At 42.2% G+C, this 19,605-nt stretch overlaps 1 protein-coding gene across 1 annotated transcript in view; it reads right to left on the reverse strand.

The window, feature by feature from the left end:
- ciita (class II, major histocompatibility complex, transactivator) overlaps positions 1-19,605 on the reverse strand; it is a 92,713-nt gene that overhangs the window by 9,918 nt on the left and 63,190 nt on the right. The window contains exons 9-19 of the mRNA XM_041206212.1: positions 17,730-17,822; positions 15,250-15,381; positions 14,365-14,523; positions 12,750-12,818; positions 11,302-11,517; positions 10,404-10,478; positions 7,669-9,397; positions 6,181-6,360; positions 3,289-3,360; positions 2,640-2,720; positions 1,056-1,169 (exon numbers count right to left, since the gene is read on the reverse strand). Of these exons, the coding sequence (XP_041062146.1) occupies positions 1,056-1,169; positions 2,640-2,720; positions 3,289-3,360; positions 6,181-6,360; positions 7,669-9,397; positions 10,404-10,478; positions 11,302-11,517; positions 12,750-12,818; positions 14,365-14,523; positions 15,250-15,381; positions 17,730-17,822 (2,920 nt within the window). The remainder of the gene's footprint in view (positions 1-1,055; positions 1,170-2,639; positions 2,721-3,288; positions 3,361-6,180; positions 6,361-7,668; positions 9,398-10,403; positions 10,479-11,301; positions 11,518-12,749; positions 12,819-14,364; positions 14,524-15,249; positions 15,382-17,729; positions 17,823-19,605) is intronic.

Consider the following 19,605-nt stretch of genomic DNA (forward strand, 5'->3'; position numbering starts at 1 on the left):
CCTCCAGTTGATTAGAGGTTCACAGGCAGCAGGAAAATCCTGACTTTTAAAGTGGGTATTGCAGTTGGAAGGTAGGAGGTGCACGCATCTCAAGAAGCAGATAATGGCCAGAACGTTTCCCTTGTCGGGCAGGCTCAGTGGGAACAGGTGGGGGCAGTCAGGAAGCCCGTGATCGGTTCCACTCCCCGATTTCACACGGGTGGGCCAATTCAGGCCCGCCCTGCGTGGATCGTGAGTGGCAGCGCTGAGGGCTACCTGTGCGGGCCGGGGGAGGAGGGAGAGCTGGGCCTGGAGCACAGTTTGCATATGTGCTTGAAAGAACGCTTCAATCCCCCCGAGACACGGAGCTGCCTCAATGAGATTGAAGCACTTTTAAAAGATCGTTGAAGACAGTAAAAATTTATAAAAACATATCTCCTCCTGCGACTCTGTCCCATGGGCTGGGACACGTTTTTAATTCAAAAAGAAAACGTTTTTATTTAATTAGTATTAGCTTTAGGAAACCTCATCCTGCTCGTGGATGAGGTTTCCTAAAAAACGTAAATGGCCTTTCGACCTTTTCACCTGCCCGCCAACCGTAAGGTTGGATGGGCAGCATAAATTTGATTTTAATGAGCTTGCTAATGGCCTTAATAGGCCATTCAATTACCGGTGTCATATTACACTCAGGTGTGTTGGGCACGTGCCCACGCACCACAAGTAAAATTCTGCCCAATGAATATTTACTATAGCATGGGAGGAACAAGGAAGAGGAAACCTGTAGTAGGAGCTTGTCCAGTCACATTGACTAAACCAATAGAGTTCGGGGGAGAAGCCTATCGCATAATATTCATTAAGCAACGCCGCTCTTAATGGGACAAATAATGTGACTCCCACAGCTTCATCTACAGGAAATTAGGGATGGGCAATAAATACTAGACTTGCCAGCGATGCTCACTTCCCACAAATGAATTTTAAAAAAACACTGGAATATTGTGATCACACAACATACGCATGGTTTGATATTGATGGATGTATATTCCAAAATGACACAGGATTATAAATATTTTACTCACGTCAACTTTTCCAGTGACGTTAAATTCGACAACACCTCCGCCAATCTCTCAGCTCCTTCATCGCCTATTTTATTTTCACTCATTTTATCTTTCTGAGAGCTCGATCCTTCCAGACTATAGGAAAGCAGCAGAAGATTTCAGTTAAAAGTGTGCCTTTCCAGTAATATAATAGGAAGTTTGACAAAATTTTAAAACTGTCTTTAAGTGGAATGGTTTATTTACAAACTAAACCATGCCCTGTCGTAGTGTGGTGAAATCTAGCCTGTGAATCTGCAGTGCACCACCCCAGCAGGAGTTATTACTGCCTGTAATGTATTCTGTCATGAAGCTATTAATGTATATAATATTACTGGAAAATATTTTTCTTTTAAAATGGAGGTTTAGCCTGTGTCTTAATTGGATTAAAGCCAGCTAGTCTGGGTGCTTTGAAGTGTACTAGTTGTGAGATGTAAGAGTGGTAGAGTACATTCGCATTTTTTGAATAGAGCACTCAAGAAGTGGGGTGAACCTTTACCAAAAGGCTGTTTCATAACAATTCCGTGTACAATATTACTGTGGCTTGCACTGTAATATTTTAAATAGAGATTTGTCTTATAAAATAACAGCATTTATGGGGAAACAGCTGTGAAAAAGGCTAGATTACAAAATAGCCAACCTTCCTGCTGCCATGAAGCCAGAAACAAATAGACGGCACTTGTTGCCCATCCCCAACTGCCCTTGAACAGTCATTTCAGAGTCAACCACATTGCTGTGGGTCTGGTGTCACATGTAGGCCAGACCAGGCTAAGGATGGTAGATTTCCTTCCCCAGAGGACATTAGTGAACCAGATGGGTTTTTATGACAATCAAATGCAGGTTTCATGCTCACCATCTGAGACTAATTTTATATTCCAGATTTATTAACTGAATTCAAGTTCCACCAGCTGATGTGGTGGGATTTGAACCCATGCCCTCTGGATTACTAGTCCAGTGATGTTACTACTACGCCACCACATAATATTAAACTGCTTGGATTTTAGACACCAGGCATGGAATAAAACCTGTATCAAACATTTTTATTTGGGTAAATAATTCTCCCTATAGATTAACTTTTATCCATTTGTTTTTACGTGCACACCACATGTAAATACTATGTTAACTCATCATCACCTTCCCAAGGGCAGGTAGGGATGGGCAATAAATGCGGGCCCAGCCATCGAGGTCCACGTTCCATGAAAGAATGTATAACAAAAACTAAGGTTCCAAAAGAAGATGCACTTCAAACCACAATAAAGAAACCCATTTTCAGATGTTCCAATTAATTAACCAGATACAATGGCTTGATTTACTGATCTGCGATAATACAGTTTTATTAGTTGTCAAACATTAAGCTGGATTCTTGTTTACATCATCGTTCCAGTCACCGGTAAACTGGTGTCTTTATGAAAACACTAGACATTTAAAATTGTGCAATAGGATTGATATGATTAAAATTTTACTCTAACACTTCAAATGGAGCGAAATCAACTTGTAATGCACACAAGTAAAGACTTGGAAAGATCTGTCTAAAAGGCCATTGATAAACCACCTCAAATTTTTACTTACTCTAGATACTTCAAAAATGCCAGAGCTGGTAGAATCTTAGTTAGTTTTCGAAACCCCTGAGGTCCGTTCACAGGGCCGAGGCTGTAAGATTGAAATATCTTTCTTAGTCCGCCACCCCATTTCCAAATTCACTTATCTTAAACAAAGAGAATTAATCATTTACAACCTTTGAAAGTGGCAGGATATGTGGGATCCTTGGCTTTAAAATTAAGCAGAGTACAAAAACATGTAAGCAATGCTAAACCTTTATAAACCACTTCTCAGTCCTCAACTGAAGTGTTGGGGGTTACTTTTACTTAGCGACACGTAGGGTGGAGTGGCCATCCAGTCCCACATAGAAAATCAGGTCCAATTTGCCCCACGTGGAAGGGTTGAATCGAACCCTGTGGCCTTGGGTGGGGTGGAGGGGTGTGAGGGCTGGGGCCAGGGTGGGGAAGGTCATTACTGACCCTCAGGGTGGTAAGTAAGGGGACCGTTCTAATCCCAAAGGGAAATCCAATCCCCGAAGCCCTAGAAAGAACTGTAATTCCAGAGCATCAGAGGTCTCTGTGAGCACTTCTTGAGTTTACACCCATCTTGGCACTGATAATATGTTCAAGACAAGAAAGCATGAAATGATCAAGGCACAAAATTACAAATCATTACTTACGCAAACTCTAGCATTTGTAGTGTCCTGACAGCGGGTAACTCATAGAGTTCACCTCCAGATATGTCGTGTGTACTGTTCCATGTAAAAATAAGAAAGAAACACAAGATGAAAACATTTCTTCTTTGTACTTACTCTATTACGCAGGGATATCTTTTTAAACAAGAATGAGCTTGATTCCTTTGACACTGCAGACACTTGATAAATGCAGAACCAGCTTACCAAGAAAAGTCCTCCTTGAACGAAGCTTTGGACAAACTTCAAATACAATTTACAATTTAGACATTGTACCAATTTAAGCAAAAACAGATGCTTCATACAAAAATTACAGAAATATATAAACCTAGATAGTTGGATGGAACTGCCCTCAGTAGCAGGAGTCGCTCAAGCCTGTTCTGCCATTCAGTTAGATCATGGCTGATCTGTACATCATCTCCATTTACCCACATTCAATCCATAACTCTACCCAAATAAAGACCTAGGCATTTCAGTCTTGAAAGTTCCAATTGACCCAGCATCCACAGTTTTGAAGAGTCATATTGGACTCAAAACATGAACTCCATTTCTCTCTCCACAGATGCTGCCAGATCTGCTGAGTTTTCCCAGCACTTTCTGTTTTTATTTCCGATTTCCAGCATCCGCAGTATTTTGTTTTTATTTATCCATAGTATTTTGAAGGGTTTAGTTCCAGATTTCCACTACTCTTTGTGTGAAATAATGCTTCCTAATTTTGTTCCTGCATGGCCTTGCATAACTTTAAGGTAATTCCCTCTGCCCCACCAGAGATGATGCCTTCTCTGTATTGACCCAATCAGGTCCCTTTATCACTTTAAATACCTCAATTAGATCAGCCCTCAATTTTTACCTATCCAATTGTAGCCAGACCATCTCTTCCAAAGGCTATTCTTACTATTCCCAAAAAACATCACTTCAGGGTTTCCCCAAGGAGCACTGGAGCAGGAGGAGGCCATTCTGCCCCTTGAGCCTGTTCCACCATTTAACTAGATCATGGCTGATCTTCTCCCTCTATCCCACCTTCCCGCACTATCCCCATATCCCTAGAAGTCTATCAACCTCTGCTTTGAATGTAATCAATGACTGAGTCTCCGCAGCCCACTGGGGAGGAGAATTCCAAAGATTCCAAGGATCCACTCTTGGCCTCCTCCCCTTACACATCTACAAGTTTGAGGAGCGATGTGATTGAGGTGTTTGAGATGAATAAAAGGATTTGATAGGGTTGATAAAGGGAAACCTTTTCATCTGATGGAGAGTCCAGAACAAGGGAATATAACCTTAAAATCAGAGGTATTTCAACAGTAATTTCTAAAAGGATTTCTTTGCACAAAGGGTTGTGGAAATCTGGAACTCCTTCCTCCAAAAAGCTGATGAAGCTAGGTTTTTTGAACATTTCTAAACTGAGATTGAAAGGTTTTTGGTTAGGCAATGGTATTAAGGTGTACAGAACCAAGTTGGGCAGATAGAGTTAAAATACAGATCTGTAATGAGGGAAGGAAATCTGCCATCCTTACCTGTTTTGGCCTACATGTGACTCCAGACCCACAATGTGGTTGACTGAACAAAGGATGGGCAATAAATGCTGGCCTAGCCAGTGGTGCCCACATCCAATGAACAAAGGAAAAAAAACTGAATGGCAGAACAGCGTAAGAGTCTAAGTAGCCTCTTGCAGTTTCCAAGTTGCCACTTAGCGACAAGTTCCACATGTACACTAACAACATCCAGCTCTACCCCTTCACCGCCTCCCTTAACACTTCTATTTCCTCCACTGCTCTTCTGGCGTCTAGTCTTAGATAAGTCACAATATTCGCTAGCTAACTCTGGAAACACCAAAACCATTACCTTTGGCCCCCACCATCCACTAACTCCATCTCCCTCATTGAACCAGAGTGTTCACAACCTCAACATCCCATCTGACCCCAAACCCAGCTTCTGACCCCATCCCAAACCAAGCTTCCAACCCTTCCTTTCCATCAAAGTCTACTTACTACCACTTCTATAACACTCTCTGGCTTCATCATGTCCTGCTGTCACCTCTATTTTAATGTTCTCCAGTCCACCCTGTACCCTCTGCAAACAAGAGCTCATCCAAAACTCTGCTGCTTGTGTTCTGTCTCACACCAAATCTCATTGCGTTATCACTCCTTTCTTTATTCACCTCCGTCAATTCCCCAAAAGTTCAAATTTGAAATTCTCATTTTTGTGTTCAATTCCTTCATGGCCTCACCCTTCCATACCTGTGTCACAAATTGCCTGTCCCACGAACTCTCTGTTCCTCCCGTCTCCTAGATATCCCATCTCCCCAGTCCCATATTTTGCCTTACCATTGGTAACACTGTCTTCAGCAACCAAGGTTCACGCTCCAGAATTCCTTCCCTCATTCTCCATCTCTTCCTTTAAAAACCTTTTTAAAACCCCCATTTTTTTAAGCTTTTGGCCACCCTCCCTAATATCTTCTGCTATGGCTCCTTTTTTACTTTTATCTGTTATTTTTTTATTTTTTTTTACTTATTCCTTGGAATGTTTTCCATATTAAATGCATATCGTTGTTGAAATTAATGTTAGTAATATTAGCAAACAATTGTTTAATGGATTAATATGCCCTTCCTCTGCCTAATATTTTAGCACAGACATCTGAGATAAAATTGGTGATGGAGAAATGTCATGTGACCGCACTAAGTATTCATCTGTTATTATCACTAATAGTAATTCTTTGTATAATGCACCATTAGCTCCAGATAAATTCTGGCAATAGGTTGATATGTTCATGGCAAATTGCAAAAAGGCAACCAAGTGTGTTACCTTGCAAAGCAATTCTATAGAGAGGGACAGAAACTCTCAGTTACAGATCGAATTAAAGTGAGAGATCCATGAACTCACCTTGAAAGGAATCTTCGATCTTTATGAATTTGTACCAGTAAATCAAGGTCATCAATGTCTTTCAAACTCTTGATCTCAAAAGGATCGACAGAAAACTTAAGAAGAGACAGACAGAGCAGCTCAAGTAATTCACTTTGCTCCAAATGTTCCCAAAGCTTTATTGCATCATACACCGACACTCTGTAAAGGAATAAATAACAGATGAAAGAGAAATAGAATAAGTCAGTCATTTAGAAATTCAATCAACCCACCATGTGGGCAAGGGATTTGTCAAGAGGACATCCCCACCATTTGTGCCCCTGTGAACATTGTGAATATTGCAGGACATTTTACACAATAGTCAAAACAGTTGAAAAACATTTTATATTGCAGCTGCCATGCCTTTCTCAGTGACAAACATACAAATCACCATCATAACAAATCCCATTTATCTAGCTCCTTTAACATTGTTTAAAACATCTCAAGTCACTTCACCGAAGCATTACCAAACAACATTTCACAGAGATAGCCAACTTAGTAAAAGAGGTAAGTTATAAAGAGCATCTTAAAGGAAGATAGAGCAGTTGACAGGTAAAGGTATCACAAGATATTGCTTGTAGCTAACATATTCTATGAATTATTTAATGTCCTAGGTTTCACTGATTCTGCACAGATCCAGAAAGAACATACAGAGAAATTAACAGGAGGCTGAGCAGCTATTGTGGTTTAGTTTTAAGTAACTAAGGGGAGGGTCATCAGTTCAATCATGCGGTTTTCTTAAAAGCAAGGGAATATATAGTTAGAATCATCATGGTGGGACTTTAATGTTCGTTTAGTAAAAGTCATTCGTTTTCTCTTTTTTAGAAAGAGGAAAGTATTCATTAAATGTTCTCAGTGTTCTCAGAAAACAGACAACAATTCTGTAGCATTCAATCCAAAATAAGTCACATTATTAACAAATTACTGTCGGCTTTAATTGCAACTCAAGCTTGCAAAAATTGCCTCAGGGATTCTCAGTGAGACGGATGCTGATGTCGGACATTGGTGTGAAGGGCTTCTGAGTGCAATTATGCACGCAATGTGAACTCTGTACCTTGGCCACACTGTGGGCAGGACAATGACAAACAGAGGCCCAGGTGCTTTTCTCACAAGAAAGAAGGGATGATTAAAGGCCAGATTATGGTTGGCTGTTTTTTCATTCACCCTGCAGAAACTAAATCAAGAGTGGCACTATAGGCTGGTAGTGGGCTGACTATCTACTATGTAGTCCAAGGAATGATGCTTGGCGTTAAGTGAGGGGCTTAGAAATAATGAGAATTGTACAGATACTGTGCATCAGAAATTTAAATACATAAAAGGTAAAAGAGACCGATGAACTCTATCAGGAGGGCAAACTCAGTGAGAAAAGAATTTCAGCAGAATTAGCTTGCAATGTTAGCTTATTGATAAATTCAAAAGTCCAAACAGGACACTGTATTCAATTTACAGATGGGAGATCTGTGTACATACCTAAACGAGGTCACATTTTTCAACTCAGTGAACTGCTTGATTCCTTGCAAGTCAATGCTCGTGTCCCTCAGGTCAACAGCAAAGTTATTTGGGGACCTCTGCATCACATGCAGCAGCACGAAGATGTCAGGCGGAGTCAGCCGTGTACCTCTGAAGGACAACTTCTTACTTAGTTTAGCAGCTACTCGTGCAGTCAGCTCAGTACTCTGTGTTTCATAAACACAATGACAGAACTCCAACAATTTACTCATGCTGAGCGTACCGACTTCGAGCTCTGCCAAGTATTTCTGCAGGCTCTTTTGCTTCTTACTTCTAACGTTCGCCTTTGAATTATGGTAGAAACAGTTCAGAAGTGCACCTCCCTCCAGGAAGGCCAGACCTGCCACAAACCTGCGAACCATGTCCAGCCAGTCCTCTTGAGATTTCCGCTTTTTGTGCTCCAGAGAAATGATTTTTGTCAGCCCTTTGCACTTGATATCTTCAGAAAACAATAAATACAATGCTCCCAGGAAGTTCTGCAGGGAAGAATGCGAAAAGGTTTTCCCACATTCCTGCTCCTTTCCTTCTCCAGTCATTAAGAAAGGCCTAAGAAGGCCATGCTTCAAGGCAAAGTTTGACATCTCTGCTGACCTGGAGTCCACGCATGCACATTGGTGGCGCTGGACTCCCGTGAAGGCATGTTTGCTCAACTCCAGGATATTCTGCTTGTGCAAGGCAATGACATTTTGGGTCTGTAGGAAAGTTGGGGGTTTATGGTGGAGGAGGATTTGAAATATGTTCAGAAATAAATTAGTGAGAGTTGACGGCAATACCAAACGTCTGTCGCCAGTCCGATGAGTGGCTTTGAGAACAAAACAGATAAACCTGCATAATAAAGGGATGTAGCAAAAGCTGAACAGGTACCGGTGCTCCTGAAGACATGCCATTGCTTCAACAGCTAAGGATGAATCGTCAAAGTACTTGTGCAGGAATTCCTGTATATGACAGGGGCTGAAGCCCAATACTTCCACAATCTTGTCCACTCTGCCAAGGTACTGGTTGAAGGTTTCTTTCGGTCTTGCGGTGATAAGCATAGTGCATCCCTTAAGCAGCTTTTTCTGAAGAAGGCCCGCGAGCAGCTGTTTGACAGTGTGAGGTTGCTCTGTCGAACCACAAGCCGTGGGCTGCAGGAGGCCCTCGTGGTCTTGGAAATCTTCAAAGTCATCAAAAATGAGGAGAATCTTGTGTGGGCTGTGGCAAAGATATTGAAAGACTTCATCTGTGTTCTTTAATGAAGGAAGAAATGCCTGGAAAAGTAAATCCTTTAAAGTGTACTGCTTCGCAAAGTTGAGCGTCCGGCACTTAAACCAGAAAACAAACTCAAACTGCCTGAAGCCCCCATTCACCCAGTCGTGGCAGATTCTTTGGACGAGCACACTTTTACCAATGCCCGCTCTCCCCAGTAATGCAACTATTTTTGTTTCTCTCTGTCGTCTTCCTGGGTTGTCAAAGAGATTGCTCATGGTCACAGCACCTCTTTCTCGTTCTGCTATATCATAGATCCTGCATTCTTTATCCAAGCACCTGGTGGCATTTTTTGCAGACTTATTTTCAGCTTCACCCTTGATCATGGTGACATCCACATAAATGTCTTCAAGAAGCATTTCATCATGCTCGTGGCAAATGTAAGAGTGTTGGCTCATGTCTTTCAAATATTCCTTCACGGTTTCTGTGCAAGCTTCTACAGCTTCTGTTGATACAAAAGAGCAAATGATGTTACACTGTCACCTCAAATGTGGTATCACTTCATGCTCTTTTCTAAGAGTAAGCATTGACCAGAAGATCTTTTGAATGCAGCTTTATTTCATTGCTGCATTTCCAATCAAACCAAGTGAGAAGAAGGGAAGCACAATAGGCTTGGTGCTGACCATCCAACTGCACAGGATATCCTGTTTTTAATTCTATGTTGGAATTCATTTACTAGCCTGGGTCTGAATCTTGCGTTCTGAGGTCAGGCGTGTGCTCGTCCTGAACGCACATAAGTTTGCGCAAAAAGACGTCAGGAATGCATCCCGACATCATCGCGCACGATTGCAATTTTGAGATCGGCGGGCGCAAGCGGGAGTCGGAGCAGCGCCCTGCCGACAATTGAAGGGCCAATTACAGTCATTCAAAAACCTATTGACCGCGATTTTACGTTGCCCGGACGACTTTCAGCTCGTCGCACAGGCAAAACGGGTGGGGGGGTGGTAGAGTTCACACTTTAATCATTTCCTCATCCAAGGGCGGTCTGAAACCTCTATTAGGATATAAAATAAAAATAAATATCTGGAGACAGCATTTTTACGAGGTATGCTTTCAGGCACTTGACTGTGCTGCATAGACATTTTTTGAAGCATTTTTGGGCCTTCTTTTATTATTTGGAGGTCCCCAGCTCCCTGCCTTCAGGGAGCTCAGTGGAAGCTCTCACCAGCGCCCGCGGTGACAGTGGCGCCCGCCCTCTTCCCGCCCCCACTGGCAGTGCTGAGCCTCACTTAGGGCGCATTTCACGTTGGCTGGCCGTTAATTGGCCAGCCAGCGTGAAATTGCGGTGACGGTGAAGGGGGTGGGGGGGGTGGCAATCGTGTTCGGGGGCCTGTTTCCCCTCTGCTCCCGAGCCCACCAACGACCACAAAGGTCAGGCCCTGGTCCATTGAATGCTAAAGACAACAATGAACTGCATACAGAGCCACTGATATGAGAAATTAAATATTTACTTGTTTGGGTGTACATCTTGATCGTTGGACTCGACGGTTCCGATGATTCCTCACCAGACAACTCTATTCCGGGATCTAGTATTAAAAGGAATAATTAGACCTTCTGCAGATCGGCCATTTCTGGCATATGCTTTCCCTTACTCCTGCATTGCTCTAGCTTCCATCCTCTCACACGGCTGCCTGCTCCTGTGAAACCCTCATGGACTTCAAACTTGGCCACAGTCGCTGCTAACTCCACTTGATGTTTAGCCAAGAGCCGCCAAAGAGCCTTTTTTTAGTTTAATTAACACATCAGCTTTCCAGGTGTTATAATGTGGACAATTCCACTGCAGACTGAAGTAGGCTTCTGCTGGGCTTGGGGGAAAAACTGATGGACAGCACATTGCAATTGTGGAACAGATTAAAATGTTAGAAGGCAGCAGGAATTGTGTATGTTTTTAATATAAAAGGAACCACACTCATATTGGCATCAAAATTTAAACGCAACATCTTTATAACTTTAGTATTATTTAAATGAAAATAAATCCAGCCTCAGACATATGTGAAAGTCAGCCATGATAGGGGGAACTGGCAAATATGTAAATAAGTCTGCAATACTTGATGGCACCCAACCTACTCCCAGGCCTCTATCCAGACTAATGAATAAATATTTAAGAAGCAGGAATAACTGAGGCTGCATCCCACCCCCACCCCTTGGCTTTCTGTTGTTACTACATGTGGTTCAATCTGATAGCTCAACTAGATGTTCAAACCTGCATCCCTACAGTCCACAAGGCTGTGGACTGGTCTTGCATTGTGCTATGTAGCTTACCTATAAATTAATCTCCTAACCTCTTAAAGCATCACTCAAGCTAATACCAACTTGATTTGTAATAGGTTAAATATTTGGATGACATACATGACCCCTCACTGTCTTCAGAAACGGGGGCATTTGGACTATCCATAGGCTGAACTTTGGTCCTGGACTCTGGTGATCTCTGGTTATTGATAGATTGAGGACGGGAGAAGTCTGGAGTAGTTGGACTGTCCACAGGACTGACGGAAAAGTCTGTGCTCGAAGTGTTCCATGGTGTCACTGAAATGTTCTGGGGAGAAACCTCTTGCGTTGAATGAGCTGAAAAACAAAGTACAAGGAGATAAGAGAGCAGCAATCGCTTTTGACTCACTTAACACTTCAGTTTGAATACTTACTTTGAAAACTAAGGGGTTCATTAATTTTTGGGAGAAACAGATGTGAGAAAGTAGCAAGAGAAACTTGAATGTAGAAAGGCCACCAGGAGATATATTTTTCTGACCTCTGCAGCTCAAATTACATATGGATGAAGGTGTAGCATACAGGCTGCACTATGCAATAGAGAAGTAGCCCCCTACTTCAAGCATGCAGAATTCCCAATTTTAGACAAACTATGGTGAAGATAATGAGTTCTTAGGTACATTACTCATGCTTACACAGTCCACTGTTACACATGCAAGTCTTGTTGTTGCAGAAACATATGACACCACTCCAGTGACTTAAACTCATAATCTCAGCTAATGCTTCAGTGCATTACTGCTGGCGTGCTGCACTGCTACAAGTGCCGTCTTTTGGATGAAACATTAAACGGAACACGCTCTCTTGCCAGCTCAAGTAGACGTAAAAATCCCATGCCACCTTTCGAAAAGGAGCTGGGGCATTTTCCTGATATCCAGGCCAAAAAAAAACCTTCCTCAATCATCTGCACCAAACTGGCTGTCTGGTTATTAATCTCATTGCTGTGTGGGGGTGGGGGGGGGGGGCTCTTGCTGTGCATAAACTGACTTCCACATATACCTAAATTATAACAGTGACTACACATCAAAAACACGTCATTGGCTATAAAGTGCTTTGGGATATCCTGGGCGTAATTTAAATGCAAGTTCTTTCGTTCTAATTTTAAACTTTCTCATGCATTGCTACATTTTGAAAGGATGATTGAGCAAACCTGTTATTTCTCCTGTGGTATATGCAGCAAAATTTGGGTTAAATCACAACCAAAGTTACTATTTTCTCTGCTTAATACAAAGAAGTCCTAAGTTTATCAGAGGGAAAGCCTAGCAAAACTTAATATGGTCAGTTCGAACTTCCAAAGAAGAGTCATATTCATTTCGAAATGTCAACTCTGTTTCTCTCTCCACAGATGCTGCCAGACCTGCTGAGTTCTTCCAGCACTTTTTGGTCTTTTTATTTAAAAAGGCCACCACTTGAATCAAATGAGCTCCTTAGGTTTAGCTGAGCTATAATGGTGGGGAACAGGCAGATTCAAACATCGTCTGCTTTTTTTCTATTTAACCGTGCAGTATATTTAATAAAGGCAGAAAGCTACTCACCTGGGGAACGCACAGGTGATGTCGGCAGCAGTGTTGCAATCTCAAGAGTGGCTAAACTCTTGTTTAGAACTGGAAAACAAAATAGATTTTACACATTTAAAAAAAAATGCGATCTATTGTGCAAACAGTAATTTTATATATTGTGAACAGCCTAATATTTTTTTTACTTAAGAAAAATCTTTCTCCAGATTGCGCTTGCTCTTCTCAAGGGCAATTAGGGATGGGCAATAAATGCTGGTTTAACCAGTGACGCCCAAGTCCCATGAAAGAATAAAAACTCACTCACCACGATGTTCACGGAAGCTACAATCACAGCCATTTTACATTCAAGTAAGATTAATCTTAGCAATTCTCTGCTAAGCCATGTGCAGGATGTCAATGATATGGTGCTTGCAGAATGATAAAGGGGTTAGGATCACCCATCCTGTGTAGAAATCAGTAGCACAAAAATCTGGCAGGCTCTACAACAGGAGGTGGGAGGGATAATCTGTTCTGCTAGATTACCAGTCAGACAGTACAGATGTAAATCTACCCCACTGACATGAGGTGGCAGCAAATCTACCACTAGTCTGAACTGAAGCAAATAAACCAGCATGTGGCACTGCATACTCAGTGACACTGAGAACGTTAAAATATTACAATACAGAAGCAGGCCACCTGGTTTCATTCTAACCTCCTGGTTGCTCCCAATAACCTTTCACATTACCTTTTTTCAAATAATTATGTAAATCACTTTTAGAAGTATTGATAGATTCTGCTTCAACAATGGTATCTAACAAAGTGTTCACCAGCCTGCCTGTGAAGATTTTTTTTAAAAAATCTTGTCTTCAATCTTTTTGGGTTATCCTAAATCTCCTTTCCTTATCATCTCACTAACCAGCAGAAGCAATCTACTTCTACTTCTTTAACGTAACTCTTCAGACACCGTGGAGGAATTTTAAACTATTCCTCCTTGGTGAGAAAAAGACATCAGCATGTTCGACTGTCCATTTTAAAACTGGCTCCAGTGGAAAAGGAGAATGATGCAAATCAAGCAAGTATAAAAGAAGCAGACTAGCTGCTGCCACCTATTTCCAGCCTGGCACGAACAGTTATATTCGGTTGACAAAGAGTTACGCATCATCTAACAACCAGTTATATGGTGGCACTAATAGAGACCCAGAGGCTGCCATCTGCCCTCTATTGATGCCTCATGAAAACCAGAGGAAAATAACTAAAAATACTATTCTTCTGGCCTGTTAGATCCAATTGAACATCTAATTGCCAACTTCTATCATCTTCTGTCCCTTACAGTGACAATCCATTATATATAAATAGTGCTGTGAAGATCACAATACCTGTGATGAGAGTTTCCTTTAATACGCATGTTAAAATACTTCCACAAATCACATGAATTGGGAGTGTTGACATTACGGTACAATTATCATACGTATCTAGAGGCAAGACCTGGTATGTGCTGGTGACCTGAAAATAATCCAGGATTTCTATACATAGAACCGTAGAATGGTTAAAGCACAGGAGGCCATTTGGCCCATCTTGTCAAGACAGTGTTTGTCACCTCCAGATTGCTTCCATTACACAAGGAATGAGAAAAGCACAGTTTTTCGAGACAGACCTAAAATGCAGGTGGAGGCTCCTGGCTGAACTGCTCCATTGACAGGCATGTTGATAACTTGCTGCGGAAGTGCATATGGCGGGAAAAACTGTATACCGGCAGAACTGACAACTGGGCCGTTAACAATCGAGTCGTTGCTGTTGGCTGAAATCAGCAAATCTGAAATGCAGAAATTATAACTTATCTCCTATTGAAAAGTTTTTTTAGTATATTTTTCCTATTTTTCTCCCCCCACCCCCCTCCCCCAACCCCTTAAGCCCCCAAACACTACATATTTCCCTGGCAGAGGAAATTTGCTGCATTGTCTCAGCTAGTGCTGTTCTGACAATGGACATTAGATGGTACACACGAGCAACTGACTCAAACACCCATCCTCCCTCCATTTCTAAAGGGGAAGTGTTCATCCCAGCAAGATGGTCCAGTTGATATCTGGAATTTACTTTGTGCTGATTACAAGCATGAACTTGCATCGTCACATTCCGTAACACAACAAGTTGTTGTTATGCCGAATAGTATTTCACTAGACTGCCCAAACAATCAACAACAACTTATACAATACCTTTAATGCAGTAAAGCATCCCAAGGGACTTCACAGGTGCATTATCAAACAAAATTTGATGCCAAACTACATATGGTCAATAGCTTGGGTCAAAGAATTAAGCATTAAGTTTTCAATGAACTTTGAGTTTTAAATCAGCTAGACTTAAGTACCTGAAATGTTTATATTCAACCCAAGGCTCGGAATCTTAGAATGGCATCAAGAGGCAAGCAAATATCAACAATGTCAGTCTCTTGGGTTTAATTTGGGAGAATTCAGGAAAGATACTAATCTATTTGGGAGCAAGGACAGATCGTATTCCAAAATCCATTTTCAGTTTTACAGACCTGACTTAGAGTAAGCATCTGATCCAATCTGTGCAACGTGGTTTTTCAGTTCCTTTAGGTGGCTGATGCCTGAAGGGTAGGTTGTCGATGTCTTGGGGGAATGTTCTGGAGAAGGAGGTGGGTTCTCTTCATCTAAAACAATGATCAAGTGGATTACCACATATTTCTATATTTGCCAATACGTCGTTACATTCTGAAAAGCCAGTTGATGATGGATGATACTGCAGCCAATCTTTGCTCCATCTTGCATTTATTTACAGAGACAAACATCACAAGCATATGCCCCCTCACTCAATCACACAATGTTTGTTTCAGTAAGTATCTCTTTATATGTGCTCAATGGAAACCCCAATTAATCAGACTGCCATTTCATACAATTAAATACAATTATTATATAATTAACACATAGCCTGTAAATTTCCAGAAATGACTCAGAGATTCTCTCTGAAACAGCAACAGATCAGAGCCATTGATTAGCTGCCCTGAAATGTACTGATCTGGTAGCATTTTCTATTTTTTTTCCAGTAATCCAGGTCCAGTCTTATTACCTATTTTATCCCTGACAAAAATCCTGAAATAATGTCCACGAGTTCATTCAAGGCTGCATATAATTGTGAGATGGAAGCCTTGCTGTCCCAGCTGCTGTAATCGCTAGACTTTATATAAGACAGAACAAAAACAGAATTACCTGGAAAAACTCAGCAGGTCTGGCAGCATCGGCGGAGAAGAAAAGAGTTGACATTTCGAGTCCTCATGAACCTTTAAGACGGTTATGTTTTCAATGGTTTCTTAATTTAAGGTAAGACAGAATGGGGAATGGTATGAAATTGTACTCACCTTTGCACAGCGATAAGTCCATGTGACCTGGTTGCCATGGGGACAGGGGGTCCAGGTCAAAACTTACTTAAAGCCAGGAGCGAGCTATAACACCGGGACACAAAGGAAAAGGCAGCTGGCCTTACAACTGTAGACTTGGAGGCTCTCAGAGACCGTCAGACCAAAGTAGTTGGGGAGAGAGAACCAACTACAGGTGTTTCTGTGTCAAGCAGTGGAAAATGACTGCTTTCAGGTTAACCCCCTGTTACGGGTTTGAAGTTTGCAAGATTGTTGTGTTTTGGGACTGTTTCTGTAATTTAGGGTAAAATAGAGGAACGAAGGGGGTCATGTGACCTGTTCTGAATTCTGCTGACAACAAGCCTGGGTGGCTTGGTTGCTAAAGGTTAAAATAGGGCCCAGGTCGTTTTACTGGGAAGAAGGTGCACAATATTCACACCCGTAAACCATGACAAGAGCAGCTGTGCTGACGGTGAACAAACTGTTAGTCTCCAAGTCACAGGGGAGGTGCTTGGAATAAAAACTGAAAATGCTGGAAAAACTCAGCAGGTCTGTGTAGAGAGCAACAGAGTTAACATTTCTAGTCCATATGGCCCGAAGTTAACAACGTTTTTCTCTCTATGGATGCTGCTAGACCTGCTGAGTTTTTTCCAGCATTTTCTGTTTTTGTTTCAGATCTGCAGCATCCGCAGTATTTTGCTTTTATCGGGGTGTTGGGAATGTCAGAGAGAGAGAGGGTCAGACACACAGAGTCAGAGACAGAGACAGAGAGAGATAAAGGCCATCACATCAATCTGAGTTGGGTATGAACCATTTCTAATTAAAATGGGCTTCAAGCATGGGTCTCTGATGTTGGATGAGCTGCTGTGAATAGATTTCCAAGTGGAAGGAATTAAATATTCAGGGGCTATGTCAGTTAAAATCGCCTTAGTGTACCTTCCAGAACCTGTGACTGGCAAAGGTGTTTGATATGGGGGCAGTTAAAGGGGGAAAAAAAGCAGAAAAACTGTTCCAAAAGCAGCTACTACATCCAAATCCAATGACTAGGTTAAGGATTTCCATCATAAATGGTTTTCTGTGTGACACAGATTCCCCAACATTAAAGGAGTATGTTGTCAACATTTATTTTACGTTCCAGCATCACGAAGCTCACCATAACATCTGTCGTTTATACATTTTTAAAATTTGTTCATGGGATGTGGGCATTGCTGGCCAGCATTTATTGCCCATCCCTAATTGCCCTTGAGAACTGAGTGATTTGCTAGGCCATTTCAGAGGACATGTAAGGATCAAGGGCATTGCTGGGGTCTAGAGTCACATGTAGGCCAGACCAGGTAAGGATGGCAGATTTCCTTCCTTAAAAGACATTAGTAAACCAGATGGGTTCTTGTGACAATGATTTCATGGTCATCATCAGACTTCTAATTCCAGGTTTTTTTTATTGAATTCAAACTTCACCTTCTGCCTTGGTGGGATTCAAACCTGGGTCCCCAGAGCATTACCCTGGGTCTCTGGACTACTAGTCTAGTGACAATACCACTACACCATCACCTCCCCAAGAAAGGCTGGCTTTTATGGAGATTAAGTTAAAAACTGAGCCAGTTTCAGATTGAGATTTTAAAGATGTGGTGATGCATGTTCCTCACCTCTTCTTAAACACTTCACTTTCGTTGCATCCATGAAACGAGCAGAATCGTGAGAAGAAACTTCCTGTCCCCCCGGATAATCCCCATCAGCAGCTGGAAAGGAGAAAACAATATAGCTCGAGTCAATACTAGCTTTTCTGAAAAAGATAAATTCAGCTAAACTGCAGCTCCTTAAAGCAACAACCAAGACCTATTAGGCATCAACAATTCGTGTACAGGATGAGATTCTAGACGTCTTCTTGTGGTAGCTCCTGTGTAACTCCAACTGCAACAAGTTTCTCCAATGGCACTGTTGGTTAGAATGAGTAACTTGACCATGTAGATGAGGACAGTCACATCAAATTTACAGCACAGAAACATGTCATTCTGCCCAACTGGTCTATGCCAGTGTTTACACTCTATACGAGATGTCTCCACCCTTCAATTAACTGTTCATTTTAATTAACCCCCATCCTTTCCCCCTTAACAGTGCATTTCCAAATGCAGCAAGAACTGGACACAACATGCAGGCTTGGGCTGACAAGTGGCAAGTAACATTCGCGCCACACAAGTAGTGCCAGGCAATAACCATCTCCAACAAGGGAGAATCCAACCATCACCCCTTGACATTTAATGGCATTACCATTCCTGAATTCCCCACTATCAACATCCTGGGGGTTACCACTGACCAGAAACTGAACTGGACTAGCCACATAAATACTGTGGCTACAAGAGCTAGGAATCCTGTGATGAGTCACTCACCTCCTGACTCCCCAAAGCCTGTCCACCATCTACAAAGCACAAGTCAGGAGTGTGATGGAATACTCCCCACTTGCCTGGATGAGCGCAGCTTCAACAACACAAGAAGCTTGACACCATCCAGGACAAAGCAGCCGGCTTGATTATCACCACATCCACAAACATTCACTCCCTCCACCACCGATGCACAGTGGCAGCAGTGTGTGCCATCTACAAGATGCACTGCAGCAACTCACCAGGGCTTCTTAGAGTCTTCCAAACCACAACCGCTACCATCTAGAAGGACAAGAGTAGCAGATACATGGGAATACCACCACTTGGAAGACCCCCTCCAAGCTAACTTGGAAATATATTGCCGTTCCTTCAATGTCGCTGGGTCAAAATCCTGGAACTCCCTCCCTAACAGCACTGTGGGTGTACCTACACCGCGTGGACTGCAGTGGTTCAAGATGGCAGCTCACCACCATCTTCTTAAGCACAGTTAGGGAGGGCAATAAATGCTGGCCCAGCCAGCGAAGTCCACATCCCTTGAATGATTGAAAAAAAAACCATGTTTATCTAGCTTGGTGCAATTACTAGTCTATGGTACATTTACTAAACTGTTTGTCACAGTAGGGATGTGACAATTAGCCACAAGGATCCTGGGTTAGGGAGTGGATTTCTCCTGATTACAATCCAGCAATTCTAGCTGAACTTTCAGAACCTGGGAGAGGGCACAATCAGGCACAAGTGTGATGCTTCTTGTAGTTGAACGGCATGTGGGCACTACCAGTCTAAGTTCACACATAAAGAATGCTTGGGTAGCCACCCTGGACCTTTGAAAATTAGTTTTGTTAAAGATCATTTTGTAATCCAATTTTCTTCCAGAGTACACTGAGCTTCCTTCTGTTGAATATAGCAACCTGCACAAGGAAAGTTTCAGTATCTGTGGAACATTCAGACTAGGGCAGGTAATAAGTCTGTGTCTGAAGTCTGCATTGCAGCCATGTTTTTGAAAAGGAGTCTTTAGTTAGGACAAAATAAGGAGGGAATGCTCGAGGGAGAGACAGCTCTGACTTTTCTTAGGTATTTCATTTGACTGAATCACGACCTGGGGAGCAGACTGATGTGACATGCTCTTGACCAGGGTATCCTGTGT

The sequence above is a fragment of the Carcharodon carcharias genome, chromosome 15 (assembly GCF_017639515.1).
Source record: "Carcharodon carcharias isolate sCarCar2 chromosome 15, sCarCar2.pri, whole genome shotgun sequence".
Classification (NCBI taxonomy): Eukaryota; Metazoa; Chordata; class Chondrichthyes; order Lamniformes; family Lamnidae; genus Carcharodon; species Carcharodon carcharias.